Below are 23,951 nucleotides of genomic sequence, written 5' to 3' on the forward strand. Positions count from 1 at the left end.
ACGTTCTTAAGCATTCTTTTCCCTTAACATGAAAACATCACAAAAATGAAAACAGAACAAAAACACAAAGCATCCTTAAGTAACTAAACAGTCTCAAGAAACACAAAACTCAGTAACAGATGTTGCCACACCAAAAGCACAGAAGCAAATACGGTTCCATCTAGATCTGTACCTATGCTGACCTTGAGCATTTGTATGGCGTTCCTCACAATTAAAGCTGGTGGAGGATCAGGAGCTTTCATGAGAAAGTCAACAACTGGACAATTCACTGGAGCCAGTAGTTTTGTGTGTAAACAAAGCTCCTACAAGTTAAAAATTCAAAGTTAAGATTACACAAAAGAACTCCTACTGTGACTGATAACATGGCTAGACATTAATAACTACACTGAAGTTGTAATTTGTAAGAGAACACATGCCTGAAGCGGCATTCTTTGAAGTTCCGGAGTCTGAAATTCCAACATATTCTGAAATCGGAGCTTGCTGAAGAGATGGAAGCAGACTCCAGGCCGACAGCGCCCAGCTCTTGAACATAAAATATAGTAAGCTATTAATTGTAACATCTTTTAAACTAAAGGAGAAATGCAAAAAATCACAAAAAACAATGAATTCCCCCATAAAACATACATATACATGCAAAAACATCCCACAGACATGCAACAGAAGTGTACAAGCATATGTAACAGAAAGATAAAGTTGTCATTTAGCCAAATGTGAAGCGAGAGACTTCTAGAACATGAACCACTTTTGATACGACAGAAATTTATTGTGATTTTACCCCAACACTGACAGATTTAGAAAAACAAAAAACAAGTTAAGCAAGTGCTCCCTGAGCATCCAAAGTGTTTTGTTGTTTTTTGTTTCTTTGGTTGTTTGGGTTTTTTTTGTTTGTTTTCCAAGTCCAAGGTCAATCTGAATCACATTGTTTTTGCTATAAGGAATATCTTCATTTCTTCCTCTGGCAAAACCCTTCAACATGCCCCAAAGAACCAGGAGTCAGTCCAGAGTAAGAAGTAGAACAAGGGCTGAACAAATGAGAGAGGGGACAAACAGCAAACACACGCAGAACGAAATTCCAGCAGACTAATACCAATGCTGTAGCAGCAAATACAGCCCCCCAGGACCCACTATTGCACTTAGCCCTCACCCAGCACTGGGAAGAACAGAAGTCGGGAATCTATTTGACAAAGGAATGTAGGAATTACTGTTGAGTGTCTCTTCTATAGAGTGATGAAGCAGTATGGAAAACTTGTAACAGGCCTTCATTTTCCACGGAAGAAAAACGAACCTACTGTAAAGCTTTGGGAAATTCCCAAGTCACATTTCTATCAGGAAATTACTCTAAGGAAGTGCATGCTGACCCCTGCTTTTTTTGCAGAGAATTAATACTGGCCACTGTCAAACACTACATCGGACCTGAATAACACTGTTATCCAGCACTGCTCCTCTTACATTCACTACTTTATTCTTGGCGTACAGGGCAGCGGATGCTTGCAAGATAAAAATACATACAAAGTATTTATTACCTCCCTCTTCTCTGGATAGCACTGGCTTTTGAAATCCACACAGTTCTTAACATTGTAACACAACTCAGAGCATCAAAAGACTTCTAAAAAAGAAAAACAAGGAAATAAAATCCAGATTTACTAGGGTACATGAAAGAAGAATTACTAATGGCTTACACTGACAACAATGTTCTCCTCAAACCGATACTAAGCACCACTGCCTTCTGGCACACAGTTACATTCTACAGTACTTTGTTGTAGGTGAATTTACGCCACCTCTTTCACAACATCTTTGGGCTACAGTTTTCTAAATCGAAAACTTTCTAGGTTAAGTCAAGAAATGATGAGGTGTGCTTTGCACCATAACAGAAAGCAAAAATACGCTATTATGCACAGTGAAATTTTGCTCATTTCCTCACCTGGAAATTATGTCCTAGTTTTCCTGCATTTCATGCAGAAACACAAAATACTTGCATTAATATAAGAACCTGGTTGATTTACTGCGTGTATATCCCACGAAATCTACTCCATACACTGAGCCTCAAACTGTACTTTAATTATGTTATCTATGTTTATTTCACAAGTAACCAGTAAGGGGCATTCAATATATCATAAACATTTGAAAACTTAACATTCGATTACGCTTCATTCAGATACAATTAAAACAACAAAGGGAACTCCCGATATTCTCTAACTTCCAGGAGGATGAAGGTCTACACTAATGGGCTTTCCTTAAAATGTACACAGAAGTGACAAGTTACTTGTCTAATTAGCAGTAGCTTTTTCAGGGTTTTTAAGCAGCTGGCTGTCAGAAGGCAACTTTCTTGCATCTTTAGGATTTGTTATAAACATAAGGGATGTCAAAACTTCAGCGAGTTCTGTTACTTTACACACACCAGGTTTTTAGACTGCTAATAAAAAAGCACTACTTCCCCAAAAATCACAGCTTAGTATTATTATTTTAAAACAATCTTAGGAAGTTTACTTCCCCCCAGTCATACCTCCTTCATCTTTCCCGAATCAATAACAAATACAACATCACTGACTGTGATACTGGTTTCTGCAACATTAGTAGAAAGAATCTGCAGGCAGAAAAACATAACAGTAACTGTAAAAGCAAAGACTACGGAGATCAGTATCTGAAGAAGTCATCTGATACTTGCTATTTTGCGGATGCCAGAAGGCGGAGTTTTAAGCACATTCTTCTGATCCAAAGTTTGCATATTTGAATGAAGTGTGAATACTTGGTATCTAATGCAAAACAAAGAGTAGTCTGTAAGTATATTTAAAGAAAGAAAAAACTAGAGACAGTCATTGAAACCAGAAGTTTTACCTGTGCGCATTATCAACAAATCTCTTGTCATCAAAAATAATTCGGTCTCTCAAGCTAACTATCTCATCGTATCCAGGAAGAAATATTAAAACTGCTCCTAAAAGAGAGAATCCATTTACAACATTAAACCAGACACTCACCTAAAATATATAAAAATACCAGCTAGTGCCACGCATACTGCTACCCAGAAGGTCTTCCCTATTTGGTATTACTGACAAAATGACTCATTCGGAAGTTGAATCCACAGCAATAACATGAGACTGTGTATGTATACCTACCCCCATCAGAACTATTGCAGATGTTGTAAAGTAAGTGCATGATCAGGTCGAAATCCACCTTCTCGTCATTAAAACTGTGATGATAAGCTTTCAACAACTCTCTGTCCTCTGTTCCAAGGTCATCACCATTTGCTTGGACCAGAGAACTTTCATCCAGATTTCCAAATTCCATTGAAGCACTAAAACATACAAATATACATATACAGTTGCTTCCTTCGGGCTTGCATTCACCCATCAATTCAACCTCAGAAGATTACATGTAACCAATTTTTAAGTCTACACTGCAGCAGAACCGCATGTCCACAATATTACTGCCTTGAGCACTACCCTGCAGAGCAGGTGAACTTCAGCTGTTAGCATTAACTTTCCTACATTTCATCAAAACATAACCATAAGCAAACCTGAGAAGAACTATATATATGTCTTTCTTTTTAACAGTTCACTTTTTTTTTTTCATCTGCTAAGGGAAAGACATTCAAAAAGAGTATTTTCCAAACGCTTCCCTACCATCAGCTCCTTAGTGTTCTGGCTGTATGGTACTTGCATACAATGTTCATTTTATGTAGGTATATAATGCATCAACAGCACAGAATAAAACATCATAGAAAAGCACTATTTTCATTTCAGATGCTTACTTTGGAAACATGGTACAGAATCAGTACCTCCTCCACACGTGAAGGCTGCTCCTAAAGTAACGCCCTCTATTTTATTACATTGGGCAGGGTCAGAGGCAGATGTTGGCAGCAGAGGTTGAACCTTACTGCCAATATTCCATTACAGTCTTCTATGTAACAGATGGCACCAGAGGGGAAACCTGACCAAACGGCACTATATGCAAGGCTGTGTTGTTGAATTACTCCATGAGGAAAACAGAGTTTTCCTCACAACTTGCTGAACATTTGAGGAGACCAGACAGTGGGTGTTAGTAAAGTGAGGCAGAGGCAGGTGCATTTCAGCAGTGGTTACAGTGATGTGAAAAAACCAGCACAGCTGCCATACCTCAAAATGAAGAGCATCTTGATCAGCTCATCCATGCAAATCAGCTAATGGTGTTGAAAAAATAGAACTGTGTAGCTGAGAACTTGCACTACCAAATAGTGTCATTTGCTCTTCGTATCTGTTGTCATTTCCAGGGAAGTAGAAGGCATAACTTTCAAAGTGACCTACGTATTTATGTATGTTACAATGACTCATTTCAACTAGGAATGGAAATTCCAACTATGATGACGTGGGACAACAAATGCTAATGACAGAAAGAAGTTTGTTTACCATATTTATCATAGGAGTTGCTTAAAAAAAAAAAAAAAAAAAAATCACTACAATGCTAAACTTTTCTTTTCTTTTTTTTTTAAATATGCTTCCAAAATGTTCCAGCTCCCAATCTTGTTGTTTAGGTCATATTTTAGAGTATACAAAATTAAACTGTTCTGGTTAAAAGGTGGGAGACACAGATGTTTACGTACTATATTAAACAATTGTTTTAGCGAAGCCGCCATAGCTTACCTGTAAGATTCCAACAGGTCAACCACCTCTGTTTGTCCAAAGTGCTTAGCCCAATCTAAAGCCATCCTGAAAGAGTTGTATATAGACTTCATTATTTGTCACTTCAAATCATATGTATGGGCAGCACCTTACATGAGATGACAGCTGACACACTGCGCTGCTTTCATTTCTGCATTATTATTTAAGCAGCGCCTTCACTGATGGATCCACATCTTCCCAAATGCAAAAACGTGTATAGTATGTATAACAAACAGCTACATGATTTTTAAATAGTTGCAAATTGTGACCAAGTATGAATGCTACCTCTACATAGCAATCACAGAATGGCCAGGGTTGGAAGGGACCTCAAGGATCATCAATCTCCAATCCCCTGCCACATGCAGGGCCACCAACCTCCATGTTTAATGCTAAACCAGGCTGCCCAGGGCCCCATCCAACCTGCCCTTGAACACCTCCAAGGACGGGGCACCCACAACCTCTCTGGGCGACCTGTTCCAGTACCTCACCACTCTCTGGTTAAAGAATTTCCCCCTGACATCCGACCTAAATCTCCCCTCCCTCAACTTAAAACCATTTCCCCTCATCCTATACGTATCAACCCTTTCAAAGAGTTGATTCCCCTCCCCTCCGTAGGCTCCTTTTAAGTATTGAAAGGCTGCACTGAGGTCACCCCGCAGCCTTCTTTTCTCCAGGCTGAACAAGCCCAGCTCCCTCAGCCTGTCCTCATAGGGGAGGTGCTCCAGTCCCCTGATCAAACAGGAAGGAGTAGAATACACCACTATTTCAAAACACAATATCAATGCACACACCTAAGCATTTCTAAGGTATCCTTTTATTAACTCCTTTAAATAATCTTGAGAATTCATGCCCCAGATGTTTTTCTCCAAAACATCTAAAAATGGCAAACTTTTTGATGCCTTAAGGGAACCATTCTCTTCACAAAGCAGATCATTCTGTTTTCCCTTTAAACTCCTTTCTTTCTCTAATTTTTCCAATAACAGACACCTAGAATCCTAATTTTTACCCTTCCACACTCAATGTTTTATGGTACCCCCCCCCCACCGCTTCCTAAACATAAACTCATGGTCATATGATCTGAGTTTTTAGATATTAATATGGATTTTCTCACATGCTCCACCATGCCTGCAGCCATAACACTGCAAAGACCCTTGCCCCTGTAGTGTTTTTTTTAAACCTCTACAGGCTGTCGTCTTAAAGACTACAATAATCAAGTGTTTTGAGTGTAATTAAATCTATCAAGAAAGACTACCATCTTCCCCTAATCAGAGGTTATAGCAGGTTCCTTGAAAGAGGAAACATATAAACCATTTTAAAGACTGCTTCTGAATTACTTTAGAATTTATGGAAAACAATCTGATGAAACAAACTCAACATCATTACGACTATTAAATCTTACTACCACCTACAGCATTTTGATAAATCACTGAATTAAAAAGTTCTGTTACGTCTTAAGTTCTCATGTTTATATTGGGAAATAAATCCTTCACTTCATCTGTTTGTTTTTACCAGCCATTGGATGATTTGCAGTGGACACTTGCTCCCATACTGATCAACTGCTCTACTTGACTTAGAAAGCCTCTCCCTGCAGCTATCATTAGTGCAGTTGCACTGGTTTCACTGTGCCTATAATCAACTGAGAAGTAAAACAAATTAGCAAAAACAATACACGCTTTTTTTCATCTGAACAAAACATGAATATGACTTTCAAGATCTACACCAACAAAATTTTATTCCTTCCCATCCACCACTCAATTCACATGAATTCAATATTTTTAAAATAGTATTAACCTATCTGTCAATACTTCCAAACAAGTACAGTAACAAATAAGTGAACAGTTAATGAATTGCGTAATACATTCATTTTGCAAGTAGGCAAATAGAAAGAAAAAAATAACACTTGAAAAGTGCTAACAGAAAATCAAGTCACTATGTGATTTCTTTTTCCCTCGTGCAACAAGAGGAACAAAAGCAACTTACCACTGATGTTTTCAGTTAAGATGAAATGGAACACCTGAGCAAAGGAATCAACATCTTTATGTAACCAGATGTCAGAAAGACAAGAATCCATTTCTTTTATTAGCCATGGTTCAAGACAACTTGCATCTCTCTCAACCTGAAAAACAAGATTAAAATGATGAGTCTCTTCAAGGACTTCTTTTGTTCTTTATTCTCACAGACGAGGTACTAAGAAATCTAGTTTTTAAACAACTTGAAATACACAACTAAGTTATGAGTTAATGGATTTATGGTATCTTGCGCAAGTACATAAAACAGTACCAGACTAACCACTTTATCTAAAAAACTATTTAAAAACATCACAATGAAAGAGCATACTTTGGCTGTATTTGAGAACAGTTTACCCTAATCCCCAAAAAAGGAAGACAATGTAGAACATGATAATCTTCTTCTAGAAACTCTACAGGAATAATATCAAAAGACTGTTTGGCAATGGAATGCATTTTAAAGATCATCCAGTTCTAATACCCCAGCCACGCACAAGGTTGCCACTGACTGGATCAGGTTACCCAAAATCCCACCCAGCCCAGCCTTGAGCTCCTCCAGGGATGGGGCATACACAGCCCCAGCACTCTCCGAGTAAAGAAGTTCTTCCTAACGTGTGAACTAAATCTGTCCTCCTTTAGTTTAAGGGCATTAAGCCTCGTCCTAACTCCGTACTTTTTGATAGAATCCCACTATCATCTTTCCTGTAAGCCTCCTTTAGGCACTCAGCTCTCACTGTAACCATTTCTTCTCCAGGCCGAACAAGCCCAGCTCACCTAGACTGTGTTTGAAAAAGGGGTGCTTTAGCCCTCTGTTCATCTTTGTAGCTGTCTCTGGACCCATCCCAACAGGTCTTCATCCCTCCAATATCTAGCAATAACCTCAAAATCCTCACTAAACTGACGCTCTATCTACGCAAGTTTGTTTTCCTTAGATAAGCAGGACATCTGGAGCCCAAAAACAGTCTCAACATTCCACAAGCCATGGGGAGGTCTATACAATAATCAGAAACAGTTTTTTGTAAATAACTTCACTGACCAAATATGGACCTGACCGACCCCGCACATGATCGGTTTTGACCATATACCATCACCCTGTGGAACCTCACAGCCACCAAAGACCTCCTGCAAGAATCCCACATTAACACAGCACAGGCGTAGTGTTCTACTTCAGTACACATACCAACTCTCAGAATAGGTGGGTGCTTTGCAGAAACTGTATGAACATTCAAATGATGAATGCATATAACCTATGTAATTGCAGTTCTGTTGGCATGGTTGACTTTGCAGGCTGCAACTGAGCTTTTTTTTTTGTTAATGCTGCATTTTTCTTCTACCAATACCCATACAACTTCTTCTGAAGAGCTTCTTTCAATTCATTCTCCACCCAGCCTGCATTCATTTTTGGGACTGTCTTACCTGAAGAGCAGGACCTTGACTTTACTGCATTTCATGAGGCTGGCACGGTCTCAACTCTTCAGCCTGTCAAGATCCCTCTGGAGGGCAATGTTCACTCCAACACGTTGACTGCACCACTCAGTTTTGTCTCACCCACAAACTTGCTGAGATGCACTTAATCCCACTTTCCATGTTACCAGCAAAGATGTCAAACACTATCAGCTCCAATACAGGCCCTTGAGGGTCAATACTCATCACTGCTCTCCACCTGGACATCAAACCATTGACTGCAACTATATGAATTAAAAAATCCAGCCCATTTCTATTCTGAGTATCCAACCCATCAACTTCACATCTCCACATTTCAACAATGCTGTATAACCATTACTGAAGACCATCAAGTAGCCAAATACCATTTGCCCTTAGAGAAGACATACTGACTGACCCCTGTAATCTGTTTTCCACGTGCGATAATACAGTCTACAGAAGGATATGCTCTACGATCTTGTCAGGCACAGAGAATGAATCGCTTGTAGTTCCACAGATCTTCCTTCATCTTTTTAATAATGGGGGTTCTATTTCTTTTGTCCGGTCACTGAGAATTTCATAACGACTTCTCAAAGGTGACACACAGCAATTTCATCTGCCACTTTCCTCAGTACCCTCAGATGCACTTCACAAATACCACAGACTTCTGCACACACAGAATTCTTAGACGGCCCCAAACCACCTAAGCACTTCATTTTCCCAATATCGTTAGAAACAAGTTTCTAAAAGATTTACCACATAAACCTAAAACATTTCTTCCAACACAGAAAAAACTTACCAGAGCATTAAAAACTGTGTCACCACTGCTGTCCAGCAGATTATACTCTTCAGATACACTTGCAACAGATCTTCTGCTCCGTGATTCTGGGTTGCTATTACTTTCTTGAGCAGAACACCACTCAGTGAGAGTGCTTTGCTGCTTTTCTTCTAGAAGGTGTAAAATGTTATCAAAACAGTATCAGAAGCACTTGTAATCATCTGTTGCTTTCAGCTACAAAAATCGTTAAATCAAACCACAGGCTCACCTGTAGCATTCTCTTTTATCCAACCAAGAATGCTGACACCAATCCAATATAAGTTTTATGATTAATGGCACACAAAGTGCATGACTGCAAATGTCTGCTCTAAGAGTAAGGTAAAAAATATCATTTGGATGCTACTAACAGGGACTGTTTCTGTTCAAGATGTACAAAATCCTGCACTCTGGATGGACGGCTGCCTGCAATTCAGTTTGTACCCAGTGTCAAAACATCATATCATCTTGTTCTGTATTTTTCATGGAGGCAACAATTACATGCAAATCTACACCATCATATTAGCAAAACATTTACAAAATGAAAGCAAAAAGCATACCCCGCTGAAAGGCTTTTTAACTGAACAATCAACTTCAATAATGTCAACATTACAAGTTTAGAGATACTTGCTGGTATCTAATCATAGTATTACATAGTATACATTAAAGACAACAGAATCATCCGATTCCACTGTTCTCAATGCTCAATAAGCCTCAGTACCCACTCGTACAATTAAGAAGTATACCAACCTCGCTGCTTCTCCTTTCTGTATTTTATCATCTCTTTGTTTGTGTACCCAGTGCTTCGTAAAATGTCCTCCAAAAACATCTCTTTAACTTCAAATGGTCTTCCTTGGACTGCAAGCACAAATAACTAATGACATTAGATATCCCCTAGTTTGACTGAAAATCTCCATTAAAAAAAGACTCTCTAAATATTAAAAAAAAAATCAATTAAGAAATTAAAAGCAGAAACTTTAAGGAGTTATTACTTTCCTTGAAAAAAAATCCTTGAAGAATACCTGAGAGTTTGCTTTCTCAAGACTGCTGAGCCGCAAGACAAAAAAAGATTAAGAAGGGAAATCTCAATGAAAAACAACATGTATCACTAAACTCTTCAATGCTCTCTGAGCATTCTGGAAAGGGATCTACATGTCTGACAGAATAGTCATCAAAGTTCTATCAAAATGACAAAGAAATCTAGTATTTTTGTTGTAAGATTATCACCTGGATTACCAACATAATAATAACATTGTTTTAATGCAATACTCCGTAAGAAGTTTGTCACTTTGTGTACAAATGCTTTGCTCAAGACACACACACAACATTTCAGTTTCTTCAGTTACCTCAGCCCTTCTTTGCTGAGTAAGGCCTGACCAGCCAGACAATCCAAACTGTCTTTGTCTCCTGAGAACCAACCCCTATTTCTTTTTCAATATCACTGTTTTCTAAGCCATTCTAAAAGGCACGACAGGATCCTTTTTCACAAGAAAAAAATTCTCTAGATTTCTGGTCCTTCAACTAGACATTTGCCATAGCTGAGTTTAAATTACTCAGAACCTCTCTCTCCTTCAGGAATAACTGTATGTACTTACGTATAATACAAGGACATCATTGTTGAAAAATCAAAAGAAGCAGGTCACTCATGCACAAGGCCTGCAAGCCAGGAATGTGGAAAAAAATGGAAAAAACCCACATCTCCCACACCTTACCTTTACTAAAAATCCATCAAATCAGCTATTAAAATAAAGGCAACTTTTCTACACTTGAATGTAATCTAACTACAGATTACCAAACCCAAACATAAACTATCACATCTTTTCTCAAATTTTACCAGGAGTAACAGTTGACAATTGCCTTAGAAATCATGTGATCAAAACATGAGAAAAACAAACTGCCTAGCTCTGCATTTTTGAAGTGACTAGGTACAGTCATCTGTGCTTCAGCCAGTAACAAACAGCCATCTATGAAGCCGGAAAAACTAAAACTTGTTGGAATTAGTTGAAGTGTATTGTACTCTTGCAGCCCTCAAGGACTTTCTCATCCTGCAGATCAGTACAGTAAGAACTTCTCCTTTTCTTGAGCTGAGTATCAGGAGACAAGGCATCTCTGCACTTACAGTGCTTCTAGCAATAAAATACTGAAATAGTTGCAAACAGATGTAGAAAAAAAAAAAACAAAAAAGCAACAGTAAACTTAAAAAAAGCAAAAATAACAAGCATTTTCTGATTCTCACTCAGTGTCCATGTTACCTCATCCAGATTAACAGCAGATTAACAGCACTGACAGCAGAAAAACAGGTATATTCAGATCCAGGAGTTCACAAATACTTACTCTGTATTACTGGGCAACTTCCAAAATACTCAATAAAGAGATTTGCATCTAGAGCAGCACTAGAAATGATTAATTTTAAATTAGTCTGGTTTTGCAATATATCTCGCAGTTTTATTAACAAGAAATCACTGAATCTATCCCTCTCGTATACTTCATCCTAAAACAAAAGGCAAAAAGAAACCAGTAGATAAACATTCACAAACAGGAATTTCAAAACTACAGTTTATCGTTCGTAGGTTCACTGAAGATGCATTGAAAAGCAGAATTCTAACTCAGTTCAACCAAGCGCTTTTAACAAGAAAGCATTCAAGTAAAAAACTTCTCAAAGCTTCACAAAAATATTGGAGCAGGCTGTGCTGTTAATGAACAAGGAAGAGAGAACTTCATTTCAGAGGCTGAATGACCCGAGATGATCTTAAAGGTTGCTTCCAACTCAGACCCTTCTATGATTCTATGAAGTGCATTTCTGAAACTGTGCTAATTCTCTCTGAACAATTATCATCTCTGAGATACTGACAAGAACCACAGTTCCCACAAATCTTATTTTAATCAACTCTTCAAAGGTGAAGCACTAAAACGAATATAGTATCACATAATAAGAAAATAAATCTGGTTGCTTAGGTCCATTAAGTCACGTACAAAGCTTAACATAAGTTAAGGCATTTGGTTGGTAATAATTGATTACAGCAATTATTTACTTGGTGAGTTTTGTTTTCTCACACATCAAGAATTTATCAGACAGGAAGCCAAGCACTTTTAGTTTTCAGCAGTGGAGAAATTGTTCCAGGTGATTACATACTGTGATTCCACTGAGTTCTCAGTCCCCGTGACAGAAATAACACTACACCTTATTTTGAAAACCCCTGTGTTAACAAGTGGACTGCTGAACTGGTACTGCAAAAATAAGTACACGATACAAGAAATTCTGACAGATGCACAATGAGTCACATACACATATGCCTGCAGCTTCCCTATTCTATGACAAAAAAAACCTACAGAAATGTTTAGACATCTGTCCTTCACAACATCATCCTAGAACTAAATGCTATAATTAGCACAAAAATAAGATACTTTAACCAAAAAAGTACACATTCCAAGAGAAAAAAATTCAGTACGTACAGGAAAAAAAAAAATAAATCAGATTCTGCCCAAATAAAAACACTTCACATGCTTAATTAGGAGAACAAATTTCAAAAGCAATACGTATTGCTTCACCTTACATGAAATTTAACAGGATTCTTACCACAATAACATGTGTTACTGTTGATAGAGCACTGTCTCCTGCCATCAGCGTGCGAAGCAGTATGCCATTTGTGCAAAACGTTAACAGTGTCCTTGGAGAAACCCTATTGAACAGTTCATGAAGATGATTCAGACTTGCAGCATTCAAACTAAAGGATTGATCAGCTACTCACCAGAACTGGAATTAGATTACAGTTACTCACCAAGTAATTCAACAATACTGTGTGTTTTTAAACTGCCCTTATTGGCAGAGAACACCACAGAATTCTAGTGCATACATTCCAAAACTTCAGACGCAGGATTCATGTTTAAATAAATTCATCAGCAAATAAAAATGACCTCTGAGAGTCTCTATGTGGAAGATTTGCATAGATTACTTTGCAAAAAACAGTTTCCAATTTTTCAACTGGGACTGTATTATTTGCATTTGCCTGCACTTGACTGAATCACATAAAATCAGTTGATCCTTTCCAAACGCATCAATTTTTCCTTGAAGAGGAAAAAAGCTACTGCTTTAGTAACCAAGGGAATTAGCTGTGCAAAGAAAATCAGTTGTTGCCACTACTTTCTCCAGAACTGACAGTTCTGAAAACTTCCTCACTATCATACTCTACAGTTCTTTTCTCAAAGACAAATGAACCCTCTACTTACCATACACTTCCCAAGTTTGGAATTCATCCATCCTTTGCCTTCAAAAACTCCTCTACATCTTACTGAATTTAAGGAACATATCCAAGATGGATTACTTACTCTTCAGTATTCTCTCATTCTCTTCTAGAAATCATGACTGCTATCTAACACTTAAGAAGATCCAACAATGAAGTACTTGTGTTACTGTTATGTTCTTTTTTTCATTACTTAAAAATAACTGTGTTGGAAATACTGATCTCTCAAAAACTTTTTTGCTATTGTTTTTTTTAAGATGTTCCACACGACTTCCAGTATTTCTTCCGCCTTGATCTGGCCTATGGTTTGTTCTTGAATAAGAACAATATATAGCAATTTGCAACTTGCAACTGAATAGCAACTATAATACTCCCACATATTAACCATTCAGTTCATTCGCAATCAATCTTCTCTATCTCTTTAAATTCTTAATAGGCTTCTAAGTTTTCACAGACACACTCCAATTCTTCTTCCATCAGCTACGTGTTATCTTCATTCACATAAGCAACAGAGCCAGTCATACCCTTTGCCTTCAGATTTGCTACAAACCGTCACCATGAAGTTTCTGTTAGTGTTCTAGTTCTCTTACACATTGTCAAAGCTTATGGAACTTTCCAATCTATGACTGGGGAGAAAAAAGGAGAGGAAAACATAGTTGTTCTGAAAACAATACAAGAGATTTCTCTCTCCCTACAAGTAGAAATCAAAGGAATACGCCTCTGATTCTCTTAAATAAGAAAGCTTACTACTTGATGCTGCAACCTATAGAAGGAAATCTATCCTTTTGCCTGAAACAACACATCCTACCTATAATTTCTACACTCTTTTCTATGTTGTAATCCCCAAAATACTGCAGCTTTAACATACATGTGAAAATAAGGTCAGCTGCCTTAAAGAAATGTTGTTAGTACCTGCTTTCTAATCGGATCTGATAGCCAACTGTCTGGCCAACCTTTTCCCTTCTTTCTGCTGCCACTCTTTCAGCCACAGCAATAACTGCCAAACGTCTTGGCTGAGTGCAAAACATACGACAGGGAATTCCATTTTCGTAGCAGTCATCAAGAAGGAACTGAGGAATCTATAAAAAAGGGTTTCAAAATACTTGTTAGCTGCATGAAGCAACAGGTGCTGAGGTTTTTCTTCTTAAATAGTGAAGCAACTTAATTACATCTCAATATTATACAAATAGCAGAACTGCAAATTTACAATATTCTACTCTTGAGACTAAATACAGAACTGGCTTTAGAAGAAAAACAACTAAACACAATAACAGATCCATTATTTTAAATAACATAAATTAGGCCAGTGAAAAGCTAGAATTTCATCAGAAAATTATGCTGAACCTTATATTTTTAATAACTACCTGCTGACTTGGTCTTGTAATTCACTTCCTTGCATTTCAAATACAACACCTCACTCTACAGGAAAACAACAGTCTAAAAATTAGCAAAATTAAGTCCCCTATTACATAAACATCTTCTAAAATCGCATTAGTTTCACATAAACACTGACACCTTTTACTTTAATAAAAAGCATACTTGAGTGGTTTTTCCTGATCCAGTCTCTCCTACAATGAGAACAACTTTATTTTCCTTTATTATTTTGACAATTTCCTCCTTCTTGTCAAAAACTGGCAATGACTGCCTAAAGGAGTCATATTCCGACTCCCCTCTTTTCAGCGGGACTTGAGGAATACCACTGCTAAGCCTTCCGCTCGTCTTCCCAACTTCTTTGTTTTCTGTGGAGAGAACGGGACAATTTAGCCATAGATACAAAGGAACTGCTACACACGCAATATCACTTAGCTATCACAGAAATGAACACTTCTGACTTGGCATGCATCCCCCCCATGAAGCGATGAACCCATCGCATATTTACCAGAAATATTCATAACACTGTGTTCTGCTATGGCGTTTGAAACAGATACCGTTCAAAGGAATTACAACTTCCAAACACATTTTGAACAAATCTAGACTTATTTTCTTGGCTTTTGATCACATTTACACTCCACAGTTTGCCTAGAAGTATTCACTGTAGAGTTAAATGAACAGAACTCTTAAGAAACCTCAACTGGAAAATGAGAGTTTTCTCAGTATAGCTATAGGGGATTCTCTTGCAATCCTGCATCCAGTCTTCTCCGCTGCCTTTATCAATGACCTGGAAAAGGGATAAAATGCAGCCTGAGCAAGACTGATGATACAACGTTGGGAAGCCTGACTGACACACCAGAAGGCTGTGCTGCCATACAGTGAGACCTGGATGGGCTGAAAAGTTGGGCAGAAAGGAACCTTATGAAGTTCAACGTGGGCAAGCAAAGAGTGCTATAGCTGGGGGGGTGTAACTGTATGTATAGTCAGGGGCTGAAATGCTGGAAGGGAGTTCTGCAAAGGACATGGATGTCTTGGTGGACAACAGGTCAACGGTGAGCCAGAAGAGTGTCCCTGTGGCAAAGAAGGCCAATGGTAGCATGGGGCGGATTACAAAGAGGGGTGATTTAGTGGCGTTAGACTACATGATCTCCAGAGGTCCCTTCCAACTCCTTACAGGTTTGTTAACAAGTTCAGAGGGGAAAAAAAAACTTGACTGTGATTCACATCCACTCCTCCACATTCTCTGTGGTCTTGTGTTACCTCATTCAAGTCAGTCTTATTTACATGACGTTCTAGTCAGTAAGACTGATCTAGACCCCCACGCATAGACAGCACACTACCACTTAATAGAAAGCAAGACTTAAGCATTCGTAGCAGCTGCAACTCTTCAGAGCTACTTCAAATTCTAAAATTCCTTTTCTTTGTTGTTCCAGAAGAATTAAAAGCTTGTTGTAAATTCAATGACATATTCATAACATGATTAACAGACATACATACTTAATTGCAAGAAGTGCTGCCTTACCAAGACAGACATAGCCTCACAGTTCAAAAGACCTGAATACCCAAATAGCTAACCTGCTGGGAAACTGAAACATCATAGAAAGAGAACTAGAAGAAGAAGCACTTTGAGCACAAACCAGTGAAAAAGAGAAGAATGGAAGACCTGTTTTCTGTGCACTGCACCCATCTTTGTGCACAGAAACATAACAAAACCTTCTTATAAGGCCGTTAAGGCAAACATCTTATTCAAAGATTCTCTTTAATGACAGAAAACATCAGAAGTATGCCTTCTGACAAACTCTTTCATGTTCTGGAAATCAAGAAGTCTGAACAGTAAATTCTGAGGCATCACGTCTACTGCCAGAAGACAAAACAAAACAGAATTTCTCATTTTATCAAAAACAGGACTTTCCACAAGCAGAACAAACAGCCTTATATTCACGCAGGCTGTTCTTACACAGTGACCTTGATAGCATTAGTTACAAAAGTAACTTAGCATAGGCAAGACATTCAAGTATGAGTGGCATTAATGCCCAAGTTACACTTCCTCGTGAAACCAGTTTGAAAACATGCCACATTAAGAATTAAGGGTGAAAAAAAACTTTCTGTGTGCAGTTTGGTTGTGGTGTTTTTTATCTGTTGTGGTTGTTTGTTTTTTTTCAATAAGCAGTGTTGATGCTCAAATCACACACAGCACGTACCAGTTTCAACAGCAAATGCATTTCCTCGCTGCTTCTTTGGCAGAAGTTCTATTCGTTCTTTCTTTGTGAGAGGAAATCTTTGAATTAAACTGTGAACAGCCTGTTTCGTTCTGGGAGTCAAACAACAAGTCATTTCTGCATGAGCTACTTGCGATCCACTCTTTTTCCTGACAGTTAGATATCGACTCGATCCTTTTCTGAGAGAGAAAAAGTTCTCAATAAGTAATCTCTTCAACTCTTTGTAAAGATCTTTGACTAAAAGTGTTTCAAAACAGCTGTCAGATTAGTTTCAAATAAAACACGATAAACAAATGTCCAAATAGCATCTTACGCATAACACTTCTAAGAAAAGGGCTTTCAGTATGCAACAGCAAAACCACTCACTATTACCACAAGTCAGCATGACATACTGCATAACTGGGATGCCTGTGCTCAGCACAACCTCACAGTCTCATAACGTCATACTGTTTTGCTAACTTCCTTTTAAACACTGACTGCTATGTTCACAGTCTATAAGATAGCAAGCCTCATCAATCACTGTATCAATCAACACTGAGAGATATTATACAGAATTGATTTACAGAAACATGTAAGAGAGAAAAAAAAAATCACTGAGTAGAAGTAACAGAAAAACAAGCAGCCCTCTCTAAATATACCAAGCCTTAAACAAATCTAGAAACACACTTTTTAAAGTAACTTCATATCCAGCAAACCTAAAAGACATCTGCAGAGATTTCAAACTGATGGCAAGTTAAACCCCATCACACTTCTCTCACTCTCACTGTTCAAAATAACAAGAGGGATGGGTTGGAATTAAGGGCAGTTTAATTACAAAAAATGAAAAGCCAAGACACAGCACACATACCCTCTACTTTACATCAGCAAGCCACGCTCAGCCAGATTTTGGAAAGCAGGGCCTCAATATGCACTGCAAGCCCTCCCCAAAACTCCCTCCATCTTCTGTCGACCCCTCTGCACTCCCTCAGCCTCCAGGCTCCGGGCACATTGCAGAGAGATGCCAGAACAGCCCAGCAGCAGCCCAGTCCAGTCCCGTGCCAGCCATAGATAAGGAGCATGGCTGTGGTGAACAGTAACACCATCCCCGCCAGGACAACCTCCATCCCTAGCCCCATGCCATTCACCTTATGCTGAGCAATACGTACGTCCAGCCTTTTGGCTAGCCTGGGTTGCAATGAGAAAAGAGAAACTGTCCTGTGCCTTTTTACACACACTATTTTTTTTAAAACAAAAAAGAGAGTAGCAGAAATATGAAACTAGTTTTGAAATTATTTCTAATTTGAAGTAGATATTACTCCTAAAATAAAATTATATTACAAGCTATTTTATATTTTCTGCAGCCTTCCTGAAAATTACAAAACTAGTCAGCATTGCACAAGTACTCGAGATACTTCTTCGGCAGTGAACATGTTACCTTATTTTATGAAATAACACAAGCTTAAGTTGAATAATTAAATAAGAAAACTTACGTATCTGCTTAACAAAACGCACATCTTCACAGCCCCAGTCACATAGCTAGATAGGCTGAAATACTGTTGTCTGAATTGGCTGTGTTTTGCTCACTAAGTGGCACAAGCACGTCCAACATGCAATAAACACAGATTTCAATTCAACTAAGCGTGGCAGAACCAGAAGCAGTCGGCATTGTGCCCTCCTCTCCACAGCATTCAATTACCTCCTATGCAATCTGCAGTTGAACTGCGCAAAGCCAACTCAGAATCATTTGAAGCATCAAGGTTGGAAAAGACTTCCAAGATCATACAGTCCAACTGCCCATCTATCACCAAGATTTCCCACTAAGTCAAGCCCTCCAGTACAACAGCCAAATGGTTCCTCAACAACTCCACGACTCACGACTTCACCACCTCTTTGGACAGTCCAACCCCATGCCTGACCACGCTTTCAGAAAAGTTTTCCCCACAGCCAAACTGAATCCCCCTAGAACAACTTCAGGCCATTCCCTCTAGTCCTGTCATCAGTTACACAGCAGAACAGGACAACTTCCACCTCAACACAACCTCCCTTCAATTCTTATAGAGAGCAATAATGTCTCTCCCGAGCCTTCTCTTCCCCAGACTGAACAGTTCCAGCTCCTTCAGACACTCCTCATAAGAGTTGTGCTCCAGACCCCTCACCAGCTTCACTCTTCTTCTCTGAACACACTCCAGGGGCCTCAAGGTTTTTCTTGCAGTGAGGGGTCCAAAAATGAACACAAGGTACGGCGTCACCAACGCTGATTACAGAGGGATGATCCCTTCCCTGCTCCACTGTTGGCAACACTACTTCTGGTACAAGCCAGGATGCCATTGGCCTCTTTGGCCATCTGCGCACACTGCTGGCTCCTGTTCAGCAAAGTGTCAACCAATACCCTCAGGTCCCTTTCCTCTACACAGTCTCCCAACAACTCTGCCCCAAGTCTGCACCGTTGTCTGCAGAACCCAGCACTTGCTCTTGTACTTCAGCCCATCGACTTCAGCCCAGCTGTCCAGGTCCCTCTGTAGGACATTCCTACCCCCAGGCACATCAACACTTCCTCTCAACCTGCTGTCATCTGCAAACCTACTGAGTGTGCATTCAGTGCCTTCAGCCAGGTCATCAATAAAGACACAAAATACCAACCCCCAGCAAACGCTCAGGACTGGTCACCAGCTGAATTTAACTCCATTCACCACCACTCTGTGACATCAGCCATCCAGCAAACAGCGTACCTGGCCAGACCATGAGCTGCCAGCTTCTCCAGAAGAATACTGAGGGAGATCATATCAAATGCTTCGCTGAAGCCTAGGTAGACTACATCAACAGCCTTTCTCACATCCACCAGGTGGGTCGCTCAACCACAGAAAGAGATCGGATTGGTCAAGCAGGATCTGCCTTTCAGGAACCCATGATGGCTAAGCATGATCCCCGGGCTGTCCCACACGTGCTGTGCAGTCCCTGTGTGATCTGCTCCATAACCTTTCCTGGCACAGAGGTCAGGCTGATAAGCCTGTACTTTCCCGGATCCTCCTTATGACCCTTCTTGTACGTGGGAGTCACGCTGGCATGCCTCCAGTCCTCTGGAGCATCTCCTGTAGACCAGGAATGCTGTCAGATGATGGAAAGTGGCTTGGTTGTCAACTCTGCCAGCTCCCTCAGCACCCTCGCATGAATCCCATCCAGCCTCATGGACTTGCAACAGTCCAGGTGGGACAGCTGGTCTCTAGTTGTTTCCACCTGAATTGTGGACACTTTATCCTGCTCCCCATCTGAGACTTCCAGGTCAGAAGGCAGAGCACCACGAGGATAATTGATCTGACTTTAAAAACATATGTAAAGAAGACACTGAGAACCTCAGTCTTTTCCTTTTCTTCAATGCTCACAAATCCCTGCTGCATCCACTAAACGACGGAGATTCTCCTTAGCCCCCTCTTACTGTCAATGTACTTGGGAAAAAAAGTTTTTTGTTCTCCTTTACCCCAACAGCCAAGTTGAGTTCAAGCTGGGCTTTTGCCTTTCTACTTCTCTCGCTGCACATCCTAACAACTTCTTTGTACTCTCCTAGAGTTGTCCTTCTTTTTCTTCTGCAGGGGGTAGATTCTCTTTTTCTCCTGGAGCTTCCGGAAAAGCTCCCTGCTCATCCATGCTTGCCTTCTTCCCCACTGGTTCATCTTGTGGCAATGGCAGCCTGCTCCTGCACCTTCAAGATTTCCTTCCAACCTACACAGACCCCTTTACCCTTCAGGACTGAATCCCAAGCATCCCTTTCTATCAGTACCCTGAACAGTTCCAAGTTCACCCTCTGGAAGTCCAAGGCAGCAGTTTTACTGGTCCCTCTCCTGGCTTCACCAAGAATCAACATCTCTACCATTTTAAGGTCATTCTGCACAAGACACCTACCAACCTCCACATCTTCCACCACTCATTGTCTCTTTGCAAACAGCAGGTCTAGCGTGACACATCCCCTTTTAGACTTTCTTACCAGCTGCATCAGGAAATATCGCTCATAAAATACTGCTAAAAATAACAGTGTTAAATGTTTACGATCACATAGGGCCACATTACTAGCTGTCCCGGGGCCACTAGCACCCCACACGTTGAACAGACCTCACTTAGGACATCTCTATCCTCTGATCATCCTTACTTCCCACATAAAGATTTAGCTTCTTCTTCACCGTTGTTCCCTGCCTGTTAACTAATACATGCATACAATATTCCCATTCAGTGGGCCTCTCTCAAAATGTCCACAGAACTAGCAATGACTCAGGCCTCGTCCATCAACATACTGGCTCAGGAGCAACAGCGCATTGGATTTCTAAATGTCAACACCAGCCTAACTTAAGTCATTGCTACACCCACCTGGTTCCCTGCAAAGTCACCAGCTCTTGTCACCAGCTCTTCAGTGCCTTCCTACAACACCTAACTCAGAAAACACATTTGTTTCTCTCAAGGCTCCATGAGGCACACGCCTCACGTCCCCATCCTTCCACATCATCCACCAAGGGAAGCAAAAGCAAGACAGTGTCCCAAAACGGTTTGCCTTTTCACAAGGCAGGAGCAACCTGCCTTCCCCAGCCCCAGGCCCCCCTCAAGATGACTTCATCGCCTCCCACATGCATGGTGGCTTTGCTGGAGCAGGGACAAGGCAATTCCCAGTCCTTTTGCCCAACAGAAGTCTGCCAGTTGGAGAGAGCCTTTGTAATCTGCCAGTGCAATCCCACAGCAGCACGCCCAATCCTGCTCTAGTCACAGGCGTCGAGCAGAACACCACATGGGCTGCCACAGGGAAAGTTACCTCTACCCCAGACAGGTCCAGTCCTTCTCTTAATTGCCTCTGTACAGATACCCGTAACACAGTCATATGTAAACAGATATCTTACTACTGTACTGGGTTTACGCAGCTAGGTTTTGGCAGCAGGGGGCTTCTGTGAGCAGAACTAGCAGCTGGGCCGTGTCAGATCACAGCCAGCTCCAGAGCCGAGCCATGACTGCTGCTGAGTGTGCTCTGGGAGAGGGGATTACACAGAAGGAGAACTGCTGCACAACAGCAGCTGGGAGAGAGCGAGAAATCTAAGAGAAACAGCCCCAGAGGTACCAAGGTCAGTGCAGGAGGGGCTCCAGGCCCTGAACAAGCCCATGGCGGAGCAGTGCTTCAGGAGCTGCAGCCTGGGGGAAGGCCACCCAGGACCAATTCAGGAAGGATGGCATCCCATGGGAGGAACCCCATGTGCAGCAGGAGCAGCAAGCAACCGTGGAGGAATGGCGGAGACAAAGCAGCCTTCATTCTCTATTCACATGATTTGCTCGAGCGGAGGAGGAAGAAGAATTGAAACCAACACTGAAGTTGAGTCAGGGAAGAATAAGGTGCAGGAAAAGGATTTTTAGTTCTAGTTTTCCCTTTCTTACTCTCTCACTAATTAGAAATAAGTTAATCTTGCACAAGTTAAGTCTGCTCTACCTGACACAGCTCCAAAAATCAGCATTTTACACACCATTAAGAAGGATCAGGCAGTACCACCAAAAATAAGAAACAGCCAGCAATACTACGGTTTGACAGCAGCTTGCACATACAGATGTCAGCTATGACATGACACTTCCTCTACCCAGGTTCTTCCTGGCCATCTTTCCCTTTCCCATTGCTTTTCCACCTTAATTTCCTCGGCCACTGGATTCTCAGCACTTACATATAAGTTCATGTGGTCAATAAGTATCAATTTCTTCTTCAAAACATCACAGGAGGGCAAAATGAAAGGGGGGAAAATGCCACATATTGACACCTGCCTATGAGCCCTTTCCTCTCTTCTGGAAGACTGTTCTATGCTGCATTTTATCCAACAGGTAGTCAGGCACTATCTAACACTCTCGGACGTAACAGTGGCATAGGTAACACACAGCAGTCCTGCGGGGGGACTTTACAAACTCCACAAGACAAGCCACCTCAAAAAAAGCATGCCAGGAGCTTTGATAACTTAGTGCAAATAAACATTCCCTATTTCCTCCCAGACTTACTGTGCCCTGTAACAATGCAGGATACACTAGATTAGGTGCAGCATTTTACAGTTAAGTTTCCACACATTTGCAGCAAACAAGACTGGATGCCAACTCACCCCTTACTTTTAGATATCAAACCAAGAGACTGGCACAACCGGTGAACATAGGCTCTTTCGGTAGAAGTAAAAGACGAAGGAAACGCCATCTCTGCAAAGATAACGAAGAAAACAAACGTAGCACCTACACCACACCACTTCGAAGGCGCGAGTTCTCAGAGCCCCTCATCTTTACGGCCTCCCGCCGCAGGACGGCGGCAACTCGAGACACCGCACCCGCGCACACGCCAACCAATGCTGCCGCCCGCAGGCTTGGGCCCGCGCCCCGCCGACACACCTCCACCAGAACCCCACCTTGATCATCGCTGTACAAAAACCGTTCCAGCGCCAGGTCCAACGCGATCTCCAATTCCTCGGAGACGCGGGCATCCGCCAACGTCTTGCCGCGGCCCGACGCGGAGGAGGAAGCGGCCGAGCGTGCAGACGCGAAGGCAGAGGCGTACCCTGCGGCCCCGTCGTGCTGCTGCGGGGAGGCGCTCCTGGGAGAGGACATGGCTCGCTGCGGAGAGAGAGACCCAGGCAGTCAGTGGGAACTGACACGACGCAAACGCCGGCGACGACCACAAAATAACACGCATCCGAGCCGCCGGCAACGGCTAAACCAGCGCCTGCGCGCCGGAGTCGGGCAGCGTCGTTCCGTCAGCGCGCGAGGCGGGGCGCAAGTAAGGAGCCGTAGCGCCCCGCCTCTCGCCCGCAGGCCGTGCTACGCGGGGGGCGCGTCTGGTCTTTAGCGTCCCGAGGGCCTTCGCCGGTAGGGGCCGGCTGCTTTGTCTTTGTTCCCTTCGTGAAGAGCCTCTCGCAGGTCGTAGAAAGGCCGCCACACGGCTGCGGGTGGCTTTTGTCTCGGCCCTTCGTAGCGCTAGCACTGGAAGCTTTTTGACAGAAGGAGTAGAATCACTGAAATGTTCCTTCAGGAGTAAAGGGGCGCCGGTATGAGGGGCGGGAGTTTTAGTACTATTATTGTCAGCTTCACTGATACTTCACTGAGACTGGCCAGGGTAACCCACCTTGCTAAACTGGGAAAGAGCACAAAAGAGGGCCTTGCTGGTATCTTGAGTACAGTTAGCAGTGCGGTGTGCCCATGCAGGCATCTGTGAAGATGCCTAAGTATTGGTTAGGGGTTAGAATCATGGAATTCTAGAATCAAAGAGTAACCCAAGT

At 41.3% G+C, this 23,951-nt stretch overlaps 1 protein-coding gene across 2 annotated transcripts; it reads right to left on the reverse strand.

The window, feature by feature from the left end:
- Positions 1–10: 10 nt before the first annotated feature.
- On the reverse strand, positions 11–23,414 carry LOC122191040 (3'-5' RNA helicase YTHDC2-like). 2 transcript variants are annotated; one of them, XM_042891228.1, is made up of 19 exons: positions 23,085–23,414; positions 22,791–22,881; positions 16,690–16,886; positions 14,657–14,856; positions 14,030–14,196; positions 12,454–12,556; positions 11,211–11,367; positions 9,627–9,734; positions 8,862–9,010; positions 6,615–6,750; positions 6,144–6,270; positions 4,617–4,682; positions 3,114–3,292; positions 2,836–2,932; positions 2,666–2,753; positions 2,504–2,584; positions 1,524–1,606; positions 417–522; positions 11–302 (listed from the first exon to the last, which is right to left on the reverse strand). In XM_042891228.1, exons 1-19 carry the CDS (start codon positions 23,281–23,283, stop codon positions 84–86), a joined length of 2,553 nt encoding a protein of 850 aa, XP_042747162.1. In that variant the 5' UTR covers positions 23,284–23,414; the 3' UTR covers positions 11–83. The 2 variants fall into 2 exon arrangements, with proteins under 2 accessions (XP_042747162.1, XP_042747163.1); XM_042891229.1 differs by lacking the exon at positions 23,085–23,414 and having other exon boundaries at positions 14–302; positions 22,798–22,880.
- Between the last annotated feature and the right edge of the window lie 537 nt (positions 23,415–23,951).

The sequence above is a fragment of the Lagopus leucura genome, unplaced genomic scaffold (genome assembly GCF_019238085.1).
Source record: "Lagopus leucura isolate 7727_CA_CO unplaced genomic scaffold, USGS_WTPT01 206-0_obj-0_obj, whole genome shotgun sequence".
Lineage (NCBI taxonomy): Eukaryota > Metazoa > Chordata > Aves > Galliformes > Phasianidae > Lagopus > Lagopus leucura.